The 22160-nt window shown below is 42.6% G+C and overlaps 1 protein-coding gene across 1 annotated transcript in view; it reads left to right on the top strand.

Moving 5' to 3' along the window:
• Window positions 1-22160, top strand: part of sv2a (synaptic vesicle glycoprotein 2A) — a 41352-nt gene that overhangs the window by 8832 nt on the left and 10360 nt on the right. Inside the window, exons 2-7 of the mRNA XM_068569523.1 lie at window positions 7761-8548; window positions 16777-16957; window positions 18797-18948; window positions 19358-19491; window positions 20517-20606; window positions 21276-21383. Coding sequence (XP_068425624.1) covers window positions 7942-8548; window positions 16777-16957; window positions 18797-18948; window positions 19358-19491; window positions 20517-20606; window positions 21276-21383 — 1272 coding nt within the window. The 5' untranslated portion in view covers window positions 7761-7941. The remainder of the gene's footprint in view (window positions 1-7760; window positions 8549-16776; window positions 16958-18796; window positions 18949-19357; window positions 19492-20516; window positions 20607-21275; window positions 21384-22160) is intronic.

The following is a 22160-nucleotide window of genomic DNA, read 5'->3' as shown; positions in this document are numbered from 1 at the left end:
TTAACCGGTAATAAACTCTAAATCAAGAGCCGTCTTATGGCTCTAAACATTGTGAAAGCTGAGCTGGCGGCTCGCAGCTAATGGTGCTAAAACTGGTTGGAAAGAAGCGAAGTATACGTCCTAAATCCTGTCCCAATCAAATGTTTCACAGCTGTTGCATTTCAGTTTATTGTCCCAGTCAAATGAAACATGTTTCTTGGGTCTATTGAGATGCAGAAACTACACCTCTGGTGGTTTGGCACCTTGCTTATTGCTACACTCTGCACAGCATACCTCCACCTGTCGCTATGAGGTCAAACTACAGTGTGCAGCAGGTGAACCTGAACAAAGACGCAGCAGTTTCTCATTTTTAATCACTGTGGATATGAATATTAATCTATTCTACAAAAAGATGCAGTGACACAAGCACAATGTGGACATCTGTTTATGTAAACATGGTAGTTAACGGTCAAATTCATGGATAGATTCATCATGTTCCTCGTGTACACCTCATGTACACCTCTCTATAGATCTTATTTGGGCATGAAGGAAGACACAAAACGCAGAAGAAAAGATGGTAACTCTGTGTACCTCGTGCTGTTCAGAAAATAAATCGAGCCGTGAGCTTGACAGGATGTCTCCAAAACTACTTTATTCAGAGAAGGTTTTGGCGTGGCGCGGTTCAAGGGCGAGGGTGGCGGCGCTCTATAAGAACTGCTCATTGGTTTCATCCTCCCCATCCATCTTCTTGGAGCTCGTAAACGCTTGTCTTTTTCTCTGCCAAAAGCTGTCTGCTGCTAAATGGGTCTTGTATTTCCACTAAATAAAATGTCCCGCTCCTGTCATCGAGTGCCAATGCCTGATGTGGAAGTAGAAATCCATTTTCGGCAGTTTATCAGATGCTCTTAAGGTTTTTTCTTTTAACAGTGCAGTGAGAGTAATTGTTAAATGCTCAGTGGCTATCAGATCAGTGGCTTATAAAGGGAGGTTATGCGCTGGTGTTGAAAGAACTGCCCTGTTAGAGTCGGACTAATGCGGTTATAACTCCTTCAGGGGCCGATGGAGAGCTCTAGTGCTTCTCTGAAAGGTAAATAGTTGCGAGGTCTGTTCACAAATGAAATGCTATACTCCCAATACAATAGAGCTCTCCTGGAGAACGAGACGGTGATGTAGATCTAAAAACAGCCGCCTGCTGCGTCTGGAAACAACACTGAGGAAATAGGTGAGAATGAACAAATAAAGCGTGAAAGACACAAGAGAGCTCCATCGAGCTGAAGGTGATAATTATTTGTCACTATGAGTGACTCCTCCCACTTTAGACATACTCATTTGATCCAATGTGACTATAAGATTATTGAATAGTGAAACTAGAAGTGCAGTTGACCTGAAGGTGATTGCTGCTCATCCCCTCATGCAAACAGGCCTTTGCGTGCCAGACGGGACCGAATCTTTCAATGTTTCCGTCCCCAGACGATCTGTAAAGCATGTGCGATTATTCGGTGCAGCGCGACGTCGCGGCTCCAAGATGTCATGAATCATTTAGCTCCCGTGTTTTTCCCCTCCCTGTTTTGTCAGCGTGCTTTCAGCCGGCCACATTGTATGCCGCACGTTTGTTAGTGTTTGTGAGGCTTCTCGTCCCTCTGGCGTCTCCTCTGCTCGCTTAAAAGAAAATGGGATTACATAATTAAGTCCTTCAGCATTAAGTATCCCCCTTCACTGCTAGTTTATCAGTAATCTACACTTCATTACAGATGCCAGAACAGTTTGGGAAAGGGCTTTGTTTCACAATATCCCTTCATACTGTGGGCGTATCTATTTTCTCTTGATCATCCACGCCGGTTGCATTATTACCCATCACCAATAAGTAATGTTGTTAATGAGATCATGCTGATATTTTTCCTGCAACAATCAAGCAGTGACAGGAACCCAACATATGCACTCTAGGATGGTATTTGTTGTTCATAGGCAGAGACCACCAACACGCAGTCTCATCTCAGTATTTCCGGCCGGTGAAAGGCTGATCGGGTGGTGATGGGTGGCCTCATTGCTGTCACATGGCCCTTAAGAGTCTCCTTCTACAAAGGTCGTGACCATGGTGACGAAGGAGGACCAACCGACTGGCGGCGTGTCGGTGCAGAGATGGATGGCGGGGATTTCATCTGTACAATGTCTAACGGGATACAGGAAATACAGACGTATTGTACTTGTAGAGCAGGTGGCCAAGGTGATGAACTGAAGGCTGATTATACACTAAATAACCTGGAACAAGAAACCATAATATGAACCACATGTTTCTTTATATAAATGATCTTTCCAAAGACCAATATGATCCCAAACGTTGCAGAAAAGATGAGTAGACTAAGCCCCAGTAGCTGCATGCGAATGTGGTATCAGGTTTGTAATAATACAGTCATTGTGTGGTATGATGCACAATATTTTTTACCAATTTTCTCGTTTCCTGAATAGATTTGTGTCATTTTATATTCATTCTCAGGATTACAGGCCTGATAATAGATAAAACACACAAAAGTAATATTTATTTAAAATGAATTTATTACTGGACAGTTTTTTCATATGTGGGGAAAGTGTTTGCTGATAGACATATAACTGTTTTTCATGTTCAACTAACCGATGTGTACCGATTAGATAATATATGTTCCCCATAATCAGTAGACAAAAAAATCTTATTGACTGTGTGGGCTTCATGTGCATTGCAAGGGTCTGAATCAGTGTATTTGCGTTGCACCATGCCTAGCCTTTGAACACTTACTGGGACTGACTGCCCGAGCAACAGACTCCACAGCAGCTGAGCATGTGAGTCAAAGCTGAGCAACTAAAACAAAACAATGTGGGGCAATGTGAGTTGGTCACTCAGTTATCACAAACATGCAAGTGAAAACTAAAATGAGCAAATGATAGGATGAGACAGGCTGGTGACAGAGCAAATGTCTTTCACAACAGTTGCTGATGATGTGATGCTACCAGGCAGAGTGGGGATCTGTTGACTCTCGAGATGACCACAACATGAAGGACATGAACACGTGCATGCATGTATTACTAAACTCTTTCCAATAAGAGGTTCTTTAAATCGTTATGCTGGAAGATATTTGAGCCAAGCATGAAACTGGGAACTGGAAACTTAACCAAATCCTGGGGCCTGAGGAACGTTTGTAGGGCTGGAAATCAAAAGAAATAATCCAAAAACGGTAGTTTTTTGCAGTCAGTTTGAACAGAGCTGTTCCGTAAGAAATTGAGCCAGACCTGAGCCAAAGGCAGTGCCACAGAGCCATCAATAAAGCCCTGGCTGCTTGTCGTTCAGCCTGAAGTGTTTTTGACCACATGTTTTTCACTGGTGCAGTTCAGCATCTTGTAAAGCATCCTGCCTGCCTGAAGTAATATAGAAACAACATTAATGCAACACAGCGGCGTGGTGGAGATGTATGGTGATTGATTTAAGGTTATAAGGGTGGAGCCACAGATCTCATTTATAGACAGTTTGATGACTTATCATAAAATTGAATAATGATGAAAGTGAAATATCTCCAGCAGACATTAATGCTCCCTTCGGGATGAATTATTAGCAACTTTTGGTGATCACTTCTATTTTCATATCGCGCCATCATCATGTGAACATGTTTATTTTGTTGGCAATCTTTTTTTTGCCTGCAAAACGACAAACTTTTCGTCAGCCTTTGCTGACGCTATGTTGTGTTTAGTGCTAAATAGGTAATGTTAGCATAGTGCACTAATCTAAGATGACTTACATGGTCAAAATGATGCAGCATGTTCACGTCGTTATTGTCAGTATGTTGTCATGCAGCACAGATCTCTCTCTCAGCTCCTTCAGTCTAAATAAACCTGAAGGAAAAGAGCTTAACGTGAGCCATGTATCTAATTTCAGCAAAGTTTTCTTCATATGTAACTCTGAATAACTATGTAAATCTTTGAAATAATCTGAAATTGAATAAATCAGATTGTCAGTGAAAAAAATAAGATGAATTACTCTTAATAGTACACCCACAAAATTACCATTTGAATATAATTTAATCTGTCTTAGCATGAATTTACAAAGAATATTTTGTAAACGAGAAATAAAAAACCCCTAGAAAGTCTTAGTGTACTGAAGTAGAAGGAGGCCAGCTGTAAAACAGCAAAACTGTCAAAACATGGTCGGTATTCTCACAAGAACAGTACCGTTCAAAACACGCTTTAGCAGTCTCTCGCTTGCACATGCGCACTACTAATGAGTTGTAAATAATGGAAAGGTTTTAGCAAAAGTTGCATGTGTTCAGGAAGTACTGAGCAATCAGCAAATGTTTTGATATAGTTTTGCCCCCATTTACTTTATTTTATTTGTATTCCTGGTTCCGACTATTAGAGAGTAATTGATTTGCAAATGGTCAAAGAGCAGTTTTGTATTCTGTAATCTCTGTATTATATTATTCAGACAATATCCTGACAAGCAGGAGATCTACTATAAGATAACCATTAACAAAACTGCCCCCCTCCTTCCTGGGCTTTACGGCTGGCTCTGGGTGAGCATGTTCATAGAAACTCAGTCGTCCCTGCAGACCTCAGGGTCGTGTGATGTTGACTTGGAAGTAGTTTGTGTCTGTTCAACACCCCCGACGCTACACAGGAAGCTTTCAAAAGTTCCCTCCCTCCCACTGCCTGCTACCCTTCCTCCTCTTTTCAGGTTACATCTGCTGCCGTTTCCTTGCTGTAATAAAATTATGTTGCAAATATTGTAACACTAATAGACTGAGCACATTTGAATGAACAGCAACAACAATAATAACAAGGTTAGCCTGCAGTTTATTGGCCCTTATCCGGTATAATTTAACACCAATCCTCTATTGTAATTACATGGCTCATTGCTGCATTGATAACTACACTGGCCGTGCAGTCTGATCACTTCCTACACGAGTACACAAACACATATTAAGCACTTGGACCATATCAATACCATGAAGTCGTCAATGCCAAGATTCAACATAAACATCCAGTATGGTGAAGTAGACTTGTCTCATGCATTATACTTCAGAGGTAAACAAGGTCACAATATGACAACATGAACAGGTATTAATGAACTCGTTATGAGCAAAAGTGTAAGAAATCAGTTAAAGTGTCGGTCTCACATAATGGAGTCTGTCACGTTGCTCTCAATTAAAACCCGTTCAGGACCGGAGCATTTCCCCACTGTGTAGTATTTCATCACTGTGTGCAGCGTCACCTAATGTTAGCAGCTCTGTAAAGACCCTACAGTCTGCAAACAATCATGCCGCAGGCTACGTAAGTGTGCGCGCAGGTTGGCAACTGAAGTACGGTATGAAAGTCACCAGTGAAAGGATGCTGTGGTGGGAGGCGGGTGGAGTAGACGGTAAACAGTTCGACCGGAGCAAACGTGGAGAATGACTCAGAGGAACTGCATAGTAACCCTAATTGCACCTGCAACTCCTTCTTCATCCTGGTTATTAACCACAGGCAGTAGCTGGAATACTTAAACCCATTTTACTATAAAATCTATAAAATTAAAGGTTTTATGTGATGTCTGCGTGCCACCTATTTGTACCATCTGCAGTTTGATAGTGTTTCACTCATTACGAGTGGCTATGAGTTCCAACATAAAATAGTGCCGTTTAACAAGAAGGAGAAGTAGTGGGGTGTTGTTGCAAAAGAGACCAACAGTGTCTTTTTTCATCTTGTCTTTCAGTGTGAGCAGGTATATGACAGCACATGAAACGTGAAGTACCAAGAAAGGAAGCCTATTTAGTTTTATTGTAATAACAAATGTAGCACCTTCTGTTTGCTTTGACACAACGTTATTGTGCAGTAAGCCAGCGTTTGTGGTTGTGTTGTTGCGTGTTGCAGACTCCCTCGAGCTGAACGTTCTCTCTCTCGCCCCCATGCTGAGCCACGGCTGTTGCTCTCTTTAAAGAGACTATGGGAAGCGAGTAGAATGATTTCAGTGTTGGCTACAGCTGCAGTCGATCCCCACGGACTCACTCTGTGGGGAAATACAATCTCTGCTTGGTCTCATGAGCACACACACATGCTAGAGATGTGTTATCGTGGCAAACCCACTGTAAACAATTTCTTATCTTACCTTCAGCGGACGAGGTTATGCAGCTGGGAATTTACTGGCCTACATATGTCCTCAACATTGATGGCTTGGCAAAAGCTGTGGTTTCCAGAAATGTTGGCAACCGTCTTCATGCAACATTTAAGCATTAATAATACAAGAATGCTTGAAAACATATTACTTGAAGTACAATACAAAACAAGTGTAAGACACTAGTCATCAAAGGCATCCAAAAATGAAAATAAAGCTAATCTTCTCCACTCAATATTCAATGTTTCATTTCTTGCTTCATATTGGTGTATGACAAAGAGCATCATTGAACCAACAGCTGTGCACACGGCTCGCAAGCTTTTGCCAATGTTTTTAGCCGCTGTGTATCCTCTGGTTGTGATGCATTACTTTCAGGTCTGCCACACATTAAACAGTCTGCATGAGCTGCAGCATTCGTTATGTTAAAAATAAAAAGGTGTGCTGCTGCACAAAGGCAATAAACAAACAGCTGTACATAATGCTTTTAAAAGATTAAAACATTTTAAACGAATAGTTAGACAATTTAGGAAACGCGCGGTTGAAGCTCTGGAAAGTTAGCTTGTCCTTCTCCGGTTCTTCAATTTTACTCTTCATGCTTCATAACATTCCTACTCCACTGCTTGTTTTAGTAGTTAATACAAAACATTAATGCAAGGAGTTCTCAACTTGCCGTATGCTGCTTTAGTTTACATGCAAGTTAACAACAGTCATAACGGCAACGCTACACATAAATATGGCCTCTCTGACCATCCTGCTACGTTGATTTAAATGTTCCTTCTACTGTTATTACGTTTCCGTAGTTTGCCATTATTATTTGATGCTGAATGTGTGTTTTAAAGGTATACTCTCTACAATATATAGAATCTCACTGAAACACATATGCTGATGATGTTTTGCTTACTTGTAGTTTTTGCGGCCCTTTCTTTGTGTCCCAGCCAGTGGGACAAACAAGGGCAGCGTCACAGTGACATAGTGTCATTGAAACTAGCGGGGTGGCCTGCTGATAGACTTACAATAGCTCTTTTTTGCTCTGTTCTGCATTAACTTGATACAGACTAAGATAATGGAGACAGGAAATTTAAAGTAGTGATAGAAGGGTGTGTCTGTGACAGCAGGAGGAGGAGGGAGCATGACACAGCATGGACAGCATAGACGAGCACATGGAAGGAAGATACATTTAAAAGTGTAGACATTATGTTCTGACTTTCCGGCAATGAACATGTGGTTTTACACAGATTGTAATCGTGGGTGTCTGACCTGGTACCTCCTATGTACATGGTCCTATACAGCACCACACTGGTTTTTACTAACAGATGTCTGTGGATCCATCTCATGATGGCTCTGCGGGGTGCCACAATGTAAATGCCACACTGTGGTTTGTGCCGGGCTGAGGAGAGAGCCATACGATGCCTGCTGTTCAGTCGTTATAGGTCAACGAGCACTAAGACTCAGATGTCAGCACCTTAAAGCTGTTATGTTCTCCCCCCTTTTTCTATTAGTGCTGAGAAAGATGATGAGTCCTGCAAATGTCAACGCAATGTGAATGCCAATGGTCCTTCACTATGAATTGGCTCCGATCTAGATTGTGCTAACAATGGATGTCTCTCCTGCACATGCACCACTGGGATCAATCAAGCTAACACAAACCCTTTTCTTTGCTTTTCCCCAGGATTTGGTATCTGAGCGCACGCTGGCCAAAGTCCAACAGCAGCAGTGCAGTGGAGCAGGGAGCTGTCTGCGGTGCTGAATTCATCAGCTAACAGAAAATCCCCAGTGCACACTCATGTGCTTGGGCCGCTCCTGAGAGCTCCTATTCCTAGCAGCAACTGACCACCACCTCCACATCCAAGATGGACGACGACCAGCGCTACAGAGACGGGCGCTCAGACTTTGTCCGCGGCGCCAAGGACATTGCCAAAGTCGCCAAGAAACAGGTCGGCAAGAAGATGGGGCGCGGCGTGGACAAAATGACCGACGAGTACACCAAGCGCTCCTATAAGCGCTTTGAGGAGGAAGATGACGATGAAGACTACGGGGGCGTGCCAAGCAACGACGGGTACTACCGCAATGACAGCCGGGCCAATGACGATGAAGGTCACAGCGACTCCACTGAAGGACACGACGAGGATGATGAGATCTACGAAGGGGAGTACCAGGGGATCCCGAGGGCCGACTCGGGCAAGGCTGGCGGCATGGATGGAGCGACGGCCGCCCCGGCGCAGCAGTTCAGGGATCTGTCGGCCTACGAGGCCGAGAGGAGGAAAGACCAGGAGGAGCTGGCCGAGCAGTACGAGACCATCCTGCAGGAGTGTGGCCACGGGAAGTTCCAGTGGACGCTCTACTTTGTCCTCGGGCTGGCGTTGATGGCGGACGGCGTGGAGATCTTTGTGGTCGGCTTCGTGCTGCCCAGCGCGGAGAAGGACATGTGTCTATCTGAGCCCAACAAGGGCATGCTGGGTAAGAGTTTCAGATATTTTGCTTCTAATTTTAATAAAAAAATAGATGCATAGTCTTGTGTCTCTGTCCACTGAGCAGAGTTTTCAACTCATCTGCTGTCCATATCCTCTGTCAGTTGTCTTTGTCTTAGTGCTCCTTTAGGAGTTTATAACCACTTTACATTTTATCTGTCTTATCTTAGAAGTGACCGTTGCAGTTTATCCCCCAGTAATTGCTTTTCTTCAGCCGAGTTGTCAAAAGAACTACAGCTATTTAAGATTCAACTGCCCGTGCAGACTCAGAACAGCCGTAGAATTTTAATCAAACCCTTCAGCCTCTCCGTTCTCTGCTTCAGCGTGTATGAAGTGTGTGTGTGTGTGTGTGTGTGTGTGTGTGTGTGTGTGTGTGTGTGTGTGTGTGTGTGTGTGTGTGTGTGTTTTGAAGGTGTTTGTGGGTGCTTTGAAGAAAATGTTATGCCATGGCATGCTATTTGTTGGCCTCCTCATAGTATATGCGGCATGTCTGTTGCTTTGCCCACTTCACAAGCTTACAGAAACACAGACCTCGTCGTGATCGTTTTCCTATCCCCAGGGCCAAAGTCCAATCAGAGTCCAAACCTGCCTCACCATCTGTCATTGGCTGCCCAACAAGGACACCATGAACAAGGGCCAGAGGTCTCCCGGAGATAAGGAATTCAAACACACTGTTCAGTTTTATAACTTTCATATAGAACTTATAACATTTGGATTTAATCAAATGTGTCAGGGGATACAAATAGACACATCTTCTACATCTCTAACCCTGAGAGAGACTTGGTTTTAGTCCAGTGGATGAAATATATATTGACATTAGTGAGATATTCTTGTCCAGATTTGTTGGACATGAAATATTAATGGGACATTTTTACCGCAAGCAAGCTCGCACCCATTCTTTAATGTGTTGTTCTGGGAAAATTCTGTAAATATACTTCACTCGCTAAAGTAGACATTTACAATCTGAAATGTTTTGCTAAACGTCGCATCAGGCTAATACAGACTGACAACATCGTCTGTGAATACATTGACTTGTATAGTTGAATTCAGATGCTCGACGAGGTTTCAATTCTGCGTTTCCGTTAGTTTGAGGGAGTCAGATGAGATCTGTTGACATAATTTCCAGTGCTCTCACCGGGCTTTGACTGCTCAGCTGTACTGCTGCTACATCGATGAACATTGTTCCCCTACAGATGGAGATGCCAGTGTATTGAGCGTCCGTGCTGTTGGACAGTGGCCCTCATGCAACCCTAACCATCGTCATCCTCGACAGATCAATTCAGACTGATTTCTTTTTATCACGACGAGTTCACAAGGTCACAAGTTTAGATTTTCTTTTGAGTTCGCTGATCAAGTACAGTACGCTTGTTTTCAGCTCGAGTTCAAGCTTGTGTATTGTCAACTGTAATTCTCCAGTTTGACCTTTGTACCAAGGCTATATTCCTATCAATGTGTAATTATACATAACATGTGTTCTCTTTGTTTTAAGTGAAAACAGTAGTATGTAACCACACACGCATGCACAAACACACACGCATGCACACGCGCACACACACACAGCTGTTTTTGGCAGGCACTATGCCTCTAATTGGTTACTGGGATGTGTGATTTTCCCTGTGGACCAGCCTTTGTGTCTGCTCGTACATCCATAACAATTTTGACTCAGTGTGCATGTGTGTCATTTTCATTGTGTGTGTGTGTGTGTGTGTGTGTGTGTGTGTGTGTGTGTGTGTCCATTGCAATGTTGAAATAAATAAAGCAACAGAGGGAGCAAGAATAGCACTGTGCAAAGATACTTCAGTAAAAGCCCATTCTGGAAGGAAGAAACGAAGGACGCAAAGAAAAAGTGTATCAACTATTTGCGATACAGTAGTGAAATCTTCCCTTCTGTAATGTAGCAGAGTATCATACTTGGCAATTCCTATAAGATGGAAGACAATAGTATAACAAGCTAAAATGTTATACTCCGTCACTTCCAGCTCTACTCCCTCCCCTCTTTGCTGGTTTTGTTTGGCCAGGGGGGAGCCAGTAGGGAGACACGACCGGCCCCTGATTCCCTCCCCCTCCCTGTTACGCAACATGCCTGACTCATTCTAGAGAGCCTCCTTTCCTCATGCCTCTCTGCATCCTATGATTCCCCAACCCCCCGTCCTCACCCTCTTCTTCCTCACGACGTACAAACAGAGCTTCCTCTGCTGTCGTAGTGCCAGTTTCTTTTACCAGACGCACTTTGGTGGAATCATGTATTGTGGGACGGATAGCGTCTACACATGTGTGAGGGGTTAATCGCCTGAAGAATATTACCTCCCTCTCAGCAAAAAGCATTCAGATGTAGGCAGAGAGAAGGATTCAGAGGCAAATGGATCATTGTTCGACCAAAGATCCACAAAAACTAATTGTCTCTCATGGCCTTTTTGATTTTGTTAGATGTGTTAATCTGCGTAAATCTGTTTAAATACATATTACACAGATCTCATATTCACTGCATGTTTCCAACGTCGCAGAAATGAGGGAAATGAAAAGCGGGACAAGCGGAGAGCGGCTTTGAAATGGCAGCAGTGATGCCTGCGTGGTGCAGCAGTTTTTGCTCGAGGAGCGAGAGGAGACACTTTCCCAGGCAGCAGAGAAACAGAGTGGTTGTCATTGATTTGTCCTTGTTGTGAAGCTGCGGAGGTTGAATCTGCAGCGTTGTTGGTTTGCCATAATGGGAAAAAGAAAGTGGGGTTTGCTGTATGCCACAGCTCTAGAAAGAGGTTTCTAGAAAATCGCTGGAAAAGTACTTTAATGTCAAAAGGTATTTGGTGTTCCTGTTGTGACCATTATGTTGACATAGGGAAAGATATATTTTCTTTGATATTCTGCTGGAGATTGAGCTGTAAGGTTTGGCTCTGTGCATTGTGCCTATATGCACAATTAGCTATTGCACAGTTAGAAACCTGTTGTGCATCTTAATGAACATAGAACAAAGAGCTGAGATCAATGATGAAGAGAGACAGATGGGATGAAGAGAAGATGGAGAGAACGACCACTTGTGTCAGTTTGATTTATTAGCTCCTGGGAGATGCTGGCAGAGGAAATAAATAACATTTAGTTCAACATAATAGCTTAGATATTAGTATTTAGCTAACATCTGAAAATAGATATGCAAGTTATTAGTCAACAGCTGCAAAAAAATAATAGCAGCTGATTCAAAAAGCCAAATTTATTCATCTTTAAGTTTCAAATAGAGGCATGACATGTCTTTTCATAGCACCTCAAGTATTCAGTCTATTCAGTTAAATATTTTAATGTCAGAGAATATTACTTTTTTTTCTTGTTAAGATATGACTTTTACATGTTCTTGATTGAAAATAAAAATCCTCATTCTACAATAGCAAAGCCGGTTAATATAAGACAAACCGAGAACTTTACACTGCATGCAGAACAAGAGCTTTATTGGAAGTGAGTTGAGGGTGTCACTTCCGACCATGTGCGAAGCAGAGCTTTTTATATGCAGGTGGTTTCACAAGTCATTTCCACCCTTCTGAAGGTGTGTTCTGCCGTGTTAGTTTGCCATTCACCTCACATCGTAGTGCAGCCGCCGCTGTCACAGGGGGAGGCAGTCGCTGCTCTCAGTGGTTTGCAGTGAGGAGTGTGATGGCTGACTGGCCAAGTCAACATGAGGGCGTGCGTTCTCCTCTGGTGCTGACGAGCATCGGCCTCCCGGCTCATTCAGAAAGCCCTGTGCGGTCTGGCAGAAAGGGAAAACTGTCTATTAATAGTGTCCACACTGCCCTGCCCCCTCCCTCGCTCTTGAACACAAACACACAACCCTGCAGAGCCACACGCTTTCTCTTTCCATGTTCATGCACACACACACACACACACACACACACACACACACACACACACACACACACACACACACACACACACACACACACACACACACACAAACACACACACACACACACACACACACACACACACACACACATGCGCGCGCGCCGTCCCAGCAGCCTTTGGGAGCTCTGTCACAGGGCAGACTGGCCACAGTTCTCCTCCAGCTTTCTTTTTTTCACACTATCTTTCTCTCTCTCTCTCTCTCTCTCTCTCTTTTTCTCTCTCTCTTTCTCCTTCGCGCTCCATCCTCCCCTCCCCCCACTTCCTCTCCAGAGTGATGAGGTGCTCGGCTGACTGAAGACTCCTGCTTCTACTCTCTCCCGTCCTCTCACTCAACATCCTCTCTTTTCTCTCTCTCTCTCTCTCTCTCTCTCTCTCTCTCTCTCTCTCTCTCTCTCTCTCTCTCTCTCTCTCTCTCTCTCTCTCTCGCTCTCTCCACAACATATGAATTATTAAAGAATGAATGAGGCAGCAACCCCCTACCTTAATATTAGGTTCGGCAATGCATTGCCAGTCAAAGGAATCAAATATTAAACAAATACTGCACCTCTACCGTTAACAAACATATTTAACTGAACAAAATGAACATCTAAGCAGTGAAATTGTCAAATAATTACAATGTTAATCAGTAGTTGGCAACGTAACTGCTGCTGGATGTTTTAAAGTGCAAACATCATTATCGTCAAATCTTGTTATGGGCTTTGAATCTCCTTGCTGCAGTCTTCACGATACTGAAAACAAATGCCAGATACTAAACAATCAAAAAACATCAGCTCAAAAGAGTGCAGAATACAAAAGCTTGTACAGTTGCTCAGCAGTTGCCATCAGTTGCTTTCTTAAACATCTAGCAGTTTGGGGACAACATCAGTGAAGTCAAAAGTAAGTTCAATATTATTCAGTCTTCTGTTAGCTCACATTGGGAAATATCTGCCTCTTAACCTGCTTGTTCCCGACCTCGTCCCTCACTTTTCGGTCTGCTGTTCAAGCGTTTTCAATAAAAACAGCTGCTTGCCGCAGTAGAGAGTGAACCGAAACAATGGGCTGAAAGCCGCTAAAGCCCACAGAGTTGAGGGGAAATGCAGAGTTAGGTGATCATTATTTGCGGGTTCATCAACTGACCTCACTGAACTTGTAACTCTAGTTCAGACCGAATTGGTACTAATAAGAAATTATTTTGCATTCAAATGTACAAACTGATAACAGCAAGACGGCACTTTATTACTATATTAGATCTGGTGCCAGGACTCCGCACATCAGAGGCTGCGGTGGGTCGGACAGATAACCCCGCTAATCGCACCCATGAGAACAAGGTCATAAAGAGGCCAGTGTGTGGCTCGTCTCTGGCTATCGTCTGTGAACACCAGAATCAAGTCATAAACAATTACCAACAAGGGTACACAACCAAGCTGGATGCTATTCTCTGCAACAACTCCTGATCGTTTATTTTGCCCCTCAGTTGAACGAGATAAATTGGGACATGTTTTATCCTTGAGCCAAATGCAGCTGCTAACAAGCCGCCCAGATAGACAGACCTTAGCCGGCTGTTTGTGACGACATCGGGAGATGGAGAGACAGAGAGAAAGAGAGATAGAGGGATTGTGTTGCAGTGAGTGCTGAAAAGGTCAGGTGACAGATCAGCTCAGCAGATTCTTCAGACTTGAGAAGATACATTTTATGGTCCCATGCTGGTCACCATGGCTGTCCTTCTGTCTTTCTGGTCGTCGCCAAATGCTGCTGCACTGCGACGACAGCTATGCAGCCCAGTCCTCCTCAATGCCATCCTGCCCGGGTGAAACACATGCAGACACAGACGAAGCAGGAGCGCAGGCTCTACAGTACACGAGAACATGGGAGTATTGACATAAACTCGTAGAAGTAAACACACGCCGGTGGGGGACTACACACCTGCTTAGCACACAAAGAATCACCTGCAATCAATCAAACAAGGGAATGAAAGTCACCTTCTTCCCTGTTTCAGCACTGCAGTGTTGACACAGAAACACACAGGCAGGCAGAGGAGAGCCAGAGGGACTGAGTCACAAATACACTGCTGTCAATGTATTTAAAGGTCTTTTCATCCAAAATAAATGGAAAAGCCCTCTTCATATTACATCAAGGCAAGAACATCCATCCTCAGTGCCAAACTCTGCTATTTACCCTCTCACATTTTAATTATGCGTTCAATTTCCTCATCCCAGCAGTTAGCTTGTTAGACTGTGTGATGGATGATCTTAGCTGAGCCAACTGATCAGCTTGAAGACCATGGAGGTGTCCTCTGTTCTCTCGCTTAAATAAACGACCCCCATGATGGCTTATCTGTCTGGTTCATTTACACCATTTAGCAATAAAGAAACAACTTGTGCCCTCATTGTTGCGGCTTGTCTCCTTGACTGTTGGGGCTTGTAGGCAAAGGGCAAGCTGGTTGTTACAAACAGGCTGTGACATGCAGAATTAAACATATTGCTGTCTTAACAGTTAAACAACACAATGCACCCACTCTGGTTCAGTGGCCACTTAAAAGGGAAATGTAGGAAATGGATCATAGTTTAGTTCAATTTGTAATTATTAAACCCACAATAAAGGCAAGTGACAATCACCTTCTAACCACCACACAAGGTATGTTATCTTAAAGGTGACATGTACAGTGTCCCTGTAACCTTTGGCCGGTCCAAACACTCACGGCGCACAGCTTCGGTAAAGTTCTAATAGAGAAAGTAGTGTGTCCTTTATGTTCGGCGGAGTTAAGGGTGCGGAGGCACTTTGTTAAGGTTATTTTAACCACCACAATAATAAATATGTGATTAAGGTGAGGGAAAAATCTTGGCCCAAAAAAACAGTTTGGTTTCCGTGTTGAAGTTCAATGTTGTGTCGTCACCTTCAACCACCCCGCCTTTCTTCCTACTTGGATATATATTCAACGGACTTGTGCCTTACAATATATTACGGCTATTAGAGGGCTTCGTCACTTGAATGTAGACGTATATCTTTTTGGAGCATTTAATAACTGGTGCTGTTGTTTTTCTTGGGAGGACAGTCCTGCAGATATTGTCGATAGCAAGAATGAATGAAAAACAAAACACTGGTATTAGACTTTGTAACTGAAGGTCATCCAGGTGTTGCGATTACAACACCATTTGTGAAATTATTCTGATCACTTTTATTACTTCAATGTTCATTTTAATAGTTCTAGGCTTTTTAGAGCAACAGTTGAGATCACAATATCCAATCAATTTGCGGTTGAAAGTTTTGTTTGCCGCTGTAATGAGGCGCTGTCGTCTCATTAGCCTCACAGAATTGACTTTTGGCCTTGACTTTGGTATCGTATGATTAGCTGTGAAAGATTGTGTTGATTGTCCAATCCGAATGAAGTATTTGATAAAGCTTTAATATTCAATGGGAATACTGTACATGCTAAACACACTGGTTTTAATTTGCCCATTTGATAAAAAACAAAACATTTAATCCAAGCTTTTTTTTACATACAAAAAAACCGAGAGTGACATTTAAGAGCAGATGTCAGGACCAGACACCACACTGGCCTCACCCCCACCCGTAACTGTGTCACGGCAGGAGCAGGGAGCGTGGAGACTGTTGACAGGATATCAATACGGCAGCAATTGCTAGGGAGCAACTGGTGTGTGTTTGTGTGCGTTCGAGCATCATGTCTCTGTAAACTAGAGAGAGAGAGAGAGAGAGAGAGAGAGAGAGAGAGAGAGAGAGAGAGAGAGAGAGAGAGAGAGAGAGAGAGAGAGAGAGAGAGAGAGAGAGAGAGAGAGGAGAGAGAGAGAGAGAGAGAGAGAGAGAGAGAGAGAGAGAGAGAGAGAGAGAGAGAGAGAGAGAGAGAGAGGAAGCTGCCTGTCCATGTTATCTCGTTTTAGTTTCATCTGTACACATGTTGGTGAACGCAGGTCACACCATTTTTTTTTTAGATTTATGCTAACTTGCGCTCATAGCCTGTGGTCTCTCGCTCCATACTTAACATATAAACAGGTTCAGTTTAAAAAGTGCTATCCAAAAACTATTACTATTATTATAATCTTGACCCCCACCACCTCCACTGTGGTAGTATGATTGGTACTTCTCTCTCTGTTACAAAATACTTCAGCAGTCCAATAAGTCTGTCAAATGAGTTAATTTACTGGAGATTTAAGATAGAGATACATAAATCTAACGAGAGTGGAAGTGAGGATTGGAAGTAATAACAATGACTTTACTGATGAATAATTATTCATTATCGTGCCCTTTGTCTCTTCACTTCCTCGTTATCTCTTCCCATCACATTATCCTCTCTCTCCTCTTTCTTATCCACCAACTCTTCCCTCTTCCCCCCTGCAGGTCTGATCGTGTACCTGGGGATGATGGTCGGGGCCTTCGTGTGGGGCGGCCTGGCCGATCGGATTGGCAGACGGCAGACGCTCCTAATCTCCCTCTCCATCAACAGCGTGTTTGCCTTCTTCTCGTCCTTCGTCCAGGGCTACGTCTCCTTCCTCTTCTGCCGCCTGGCCTCTGGTGTCGGGTAAGAAGAGCAATGAGTCACACAGTCACAGCAGAGCTGGAAGTGAGACAGTCACGACCACTGGGGAACATCAGTCGGCTTGACAGGCCGAGCAATGCCACATGTCAGGGAACAGATGAAAATACTGCACTCATATTGCTGTTAAAGGAAAGCAACCTTCTTCTTCGATGTCTGTGAGGTTTTTCTGCATTTCAGGAGCCGTTTTTTCTATTAAGCGTTACAATGTGCTTTCCAATGTTCCTATTTCCTTCAATCCTGTTTTACTTAAGGAAGTAATTTACTGCACTTAAGTCAACAGCCTCCACACAATGAGCGGGATAAGTGGGCTGTAAAGGCATATACAGAAAGCCATTGTCACACTCCTTATCTGAAATTAATAATTTGTGGCCTCGCATTGGTGAAAATGAAAACAAAAAGGCAAAAACAAAGGGAGCCCAGAATACATTGCCCTTTTTACCTACTGTTTAGTTTACTGTGTGTTGTGTGTATCTAGGGCGGGCAATATCAGTTGGTCCATCACTTTGGATCAGGCCGAAATGTCTGAACAAATATTGGACGGATTTCCATGAGATTTTGTACAGAAATGTTTCCCCTTAAGAAGATGAATCTGAACGACTTTGGCGATCCTCTGACTTCTGCTCCTTTCCGGGAGCTTGAAGTTTATAGTTTGATTTTGAAAGGTTTCCGTTTAACAGCAGGTCAATATTTTGAAATATATAGATATTCATGTTCTCAACTGTAATTACTTAGACTTGGTTTATGACCAAATACCTGCAAAACGAAGTTCTTTCAACCTCAGCTGTAGTTTGTATTCAAGGCAATGTACACATACTAATGTGCTAAGTTAAGCCGTACGGTACACATGGTACACATCGTCTGTCTAATATCAGCTGGTTAGCATCGTCAGTGTGAACATGTGAGCTTGCTGACATTAGCATTTAGCTCAAAGCACTGCTATGTGTTTGCAGAGTCGCTTGCATGGCTATAGAGTTTCGTTGATATGACCACTTGGGATCATAAAGTCAGACATTGAAATTCATCAGACAATGGCTTTAATGTGCAAAGATGTACAACAACTGTGAATTTGGGCGATGAAAACAAAGTTAACCTACTGCATGCAATTGGGCTTCTTCTTTTATTAATATTTGATTGACATAGTGCTCTAGAAAAAAAAGCTTAGACTCCTCTTCCCACCTTGCCTTACAATTAATAGACTGTAAGTGTGTGTTATTCTGGTGAAATGTGCATAGTGACCTTTTCATTATGGATATTTCTGCCATTTGGCCGTTTGGACTTTATCCAAATCCAGTCATTGCGTTAACCATCTCTGCTGTGTGACTGCAGAGCTCTGAGTCTGACTGTGTCCTGGCATTTGTTCCCGTTGGATTGTATAATGTTGTGATGGAACATGTACATGCTGCCATGAATATAGTGTTATTGATTGCAGTCAGCTCGGCCATTATTGGTGTTTTTCGTGAAGACAATTAATCTGCATTTCTCGGTTGCTTTATTGTCTCCCATATCTCCTGCTGTTTTTTCTCAAAACTCCTTTTTTTCAATTATTTGTGTTCTTTTCTATACTCTCTACGCCTTCCTCCCTTTGTTGTATTGCTCTTTTGTCAGTCTTCTCTTTCTTCACAAAATTACCTAATGTATTTTCTTTTCCTATTTTCCACCTTTTTAAATGACTATTGCCGTCATGCTTTTGTCTTCCCTCTGTTGTTTCTCTTGTCTCACTTATCTCACCAACCATTTGCTTCTCCATGTGGATCGCTTTTCCTGCTCTTCTTTTAATTGTCTTTTCCCTTTTTAATCCCTGCCTCCCTCTTTACTCCACAGCATCGGCGGCTCCATCCCCATTGTGTTTTCCTATTACTCCGAGTTCCTGGCTCAGGAGAAGCGAGGAGAGCATCTGAGCTGGCTCTGCATGTTCTGGATGATCGGCGGTATCTACGCTTCTGCCATGGCCTGGGCCATCATCCCACACTACGGTATGAAAAACAAACAGATCACTCAGTCAGGAAATCACTTTCCAAGGCCATATGTATGCCGAACGCCTGTTAGTCAATGTGTCAGTTAGCTAAACATTCATTTTAACTCTCTTCTGCAGAGATGAGATGTCATCTTTGTTTCCATGTGACACTGGTGTAAAGCAACTAAATACAGTTTGGAAATGTGTGCTTGAAAAAAAAGGAAATGGAAAATGGATGTAATAACTTTCCTGCCGTGTAAATAAATGCATACAGCCAGAGCAGTACGGTTTCAATGGAGAAGCTTCCTGTGTACACAGTTCAAGTTTTGCAGCTGCTTCTAGACCTCTCTCTCTCTCTCTCTCTCTCTCTCTCTCTCTCTCTCTCTCTCTCTCTCTCTCTCTCTCTCTCTCTCTCTCACCTCATTTAGGCTGGAGTTTCCAGATGGGCTCGGCCTACCAATTCCACAGCTGGCGTGTCTTTGTGATGGTGTGTGCCTTACCCTCTGTGGCGGCCATCTCTGCCCTCACCACCATGCCCGAGAGCCCTCGCTTCTACTTGGAGGTCAGTTCATCAGTGCTCGCCATTGTGCTCAGAAATATATTAATATGTATATATCATTTAAATAAACGTTGACATACTGAATGCATAAACAGCATTCGTGGAAGTGGAAGATGCTGTGTTGGAGACAAAGTGCTGCTTACACACTTTTCTTGAATATTTTGAATAAGTAAACAAATATGTGCATATATGCATACTGACGCAGGCTAAATAAATAGAGAGGTGCTGTAAGATATGTATTGCTGAAGTTTTATGTTTCTTTTTCAGTATGTTTTAAATATCGACACTAAAAAGTAAACATGAAAGTTGCAGATAAAACACGAGAGTTTTAAGATTGTTTTTTTTGTGTTCGTTACTTGATCCTTTACCGTTCGTATAAAGTATGTGGACATGTAGTGTGCTGGTGATATGGTCCAAAATAATTACCATCCGCCTATAAGGCTAGCTCTTTTTCTGTGCTGCTGAGCCACTTTGAGCTAGCAAGCATAGAATATAGTCAGAATTTAGTGACTTGTTCCTATATATTTTTGAGTTTTGGTTTTAACATTACTGCTGACACACACACACACACACACACACACACACACACACACACACACACACACACACACACACGTTTCCAGTATTTTAGCTAAGCTAACTGGCTACCAGCTGTAAATTCATAGCCACAACGGTTTCAATCATTTTATCTGACTCCATATCCGAAAAAGTCAAACTATTTCTCTAAGAACATACATCACGTATTAGCCAGTGACATCACATACACAGGAAGAAGAGATTACTGGAGAAAATCAACGCATTTATCAAAATAGGACAAAGCTGTGTCAAGGTATTCACATCTTAAAAACATTTTCCACTCGTCATGAAAATAGAATACAAGGTGTACATATATAAAAAAGGAATGAATACAAGAATAAATAACTAAATATGAAATGTGGAAAATCAGAGTAATTTCATTTCCAAAGGGTACTTCAGTACAATTTGAACACTGGCTAACATTTACATTTTCTTTTGTTTCTCTCCTCCAGAATGGGAAACATGACGAAGCGTGGATGATTCTGAAGCAGGTCCATGACACTAACATGAGGGCCAAGGGTTACCCAGAGAGGGTCTTCTCTGTAAGTCACAATCACGAATGATATGCTTTACATGTTTGTCTGTATGCAGGAGGAAATGCCTTCACACAGTGTGTCTGTCTGCAGGCAGTGCAGAAGGTTATAAGCTCTGTGCTGCATACATTTGCATATTAATTACATTAAAACACATTTTCTTTAAACTACTGTAATCTCCTAAGGCTTCAAGCCGCACCTTATTTATAATACTTGATGAAATATGAAATATGGTGACAAAAATACTTTATAACCTCTTCTTGCTACATTAATTATCATAACTAGCCATGTTTGATATATATCAGTGTTAATGGTGAGACGGACAGATCCGGTGCCTTTCACATTACGTGGTGCCTTTCCATTGTCTCAGCGGTTGTGTGCCCTTATGAGAGAGCTCATTTGGCAGCTGTTGTAAATCTGCTGTACAGATTTGCTGAGATTCGTACGTTAATTTAAAAATGATATGGATGAATAATGATATGGAAACAACATTAATTCTATGCAGCGTGTGTGATATCTCTAAGGAAGGGTGTGAAAATGAAATGGTGCAGCACAATGAATTCATTTAGGTTTTGCATGTCTGATATCGCATGCAGAGTATACAGAAAAGCAAGAAGAATACATTTAACAATGCATTCATGTAATCCACATTTTTAATGATTGTGCTGTTGCCTCCAGGTGACCACCATCAAGACAGTGAAGCAGATGGATGACCTGGTGAACTTGGGCGACGGTGCCGCCTGGCATGAGAAATGGAGGATCAAACTCTCGACACTTTTCCACCAGGTTACAGTGTTTTTTTCTCTTGATGTTACTGCTTTTTATTAAGGAATATTTAATAATCTTTTTCTAAGACATTTTTATGCTTCCGTGCCCACAACAGCCGCGGTTGTAGTCTACCAAAAAGCTGAATACTGCGAGTGCTAAAAAATAGTCATATTCGTTGTTCATAATGATAATTTTGAGGGAGAACGGTCTCAACGGCCTCTGAACTGTTGCCAGCTTTCTTTTTTGGAAAAGAGGTGTCTAACGTACATACTCTGACTTTAGCAATTTTTCTTTAAGGGTTTCTTGATAAGAATTAGATGAGAAGATCAATACCGTTCTTGTATTTGTTAACTACATACGAATATGGTAACAAAGCCAGGAAGCAATTAGCCTGTCTGAGCCTAAACACTGAAATCATGGGTACACAGCTACTCTGGCTGTAACAGAAATTACCCCCCTCCCCACAGCTTCCTTATTAACAGGGATCTTGATTGTAGCAATGAAAAGATGTGGTTTGACAAGGAGTATTTCTTGGTGACCAGCAGCCCATTGAAGTGACTTCCTACTGTACTCACCATGAGACCAAAAACAATACCTTTTTTCTTTTTGTTTATATTTCTGGTTCTGCACAGATTAAAAAAAAACAAACATCATACAACATGTCTGTCTGGCCCCAGTGTGCTTTGGAGAGAGCTAGCTGTTTCCCCATGCTGTCGGTGTTTACGTCAAACGAGGCCAACTGTCTCCTGGCTCTAGCTTTGGGAGAGTGGTGTCAATCTTCTCATCTAAGTCTTT

This window comes from Clinocottus analis, unplaced genomic scaffold (assembly GCF_023055335.1).
Source record: "Clinocottus analis isolate CAN_PGR_092001 unplaced genomic scaffold, fCliAna1.0.p SCAF_9, whole genome shotgun sequence".
Classification (NCBI taxonomy): Eukaryota; Metazoa; Chordata; class Actinopteri; order Perciformes; family Cottidae; genus Clinocottus; species Clinocottus analis.
This window is presented reverse-complemented; position numbering and strand designations above follow the sequence as displayed.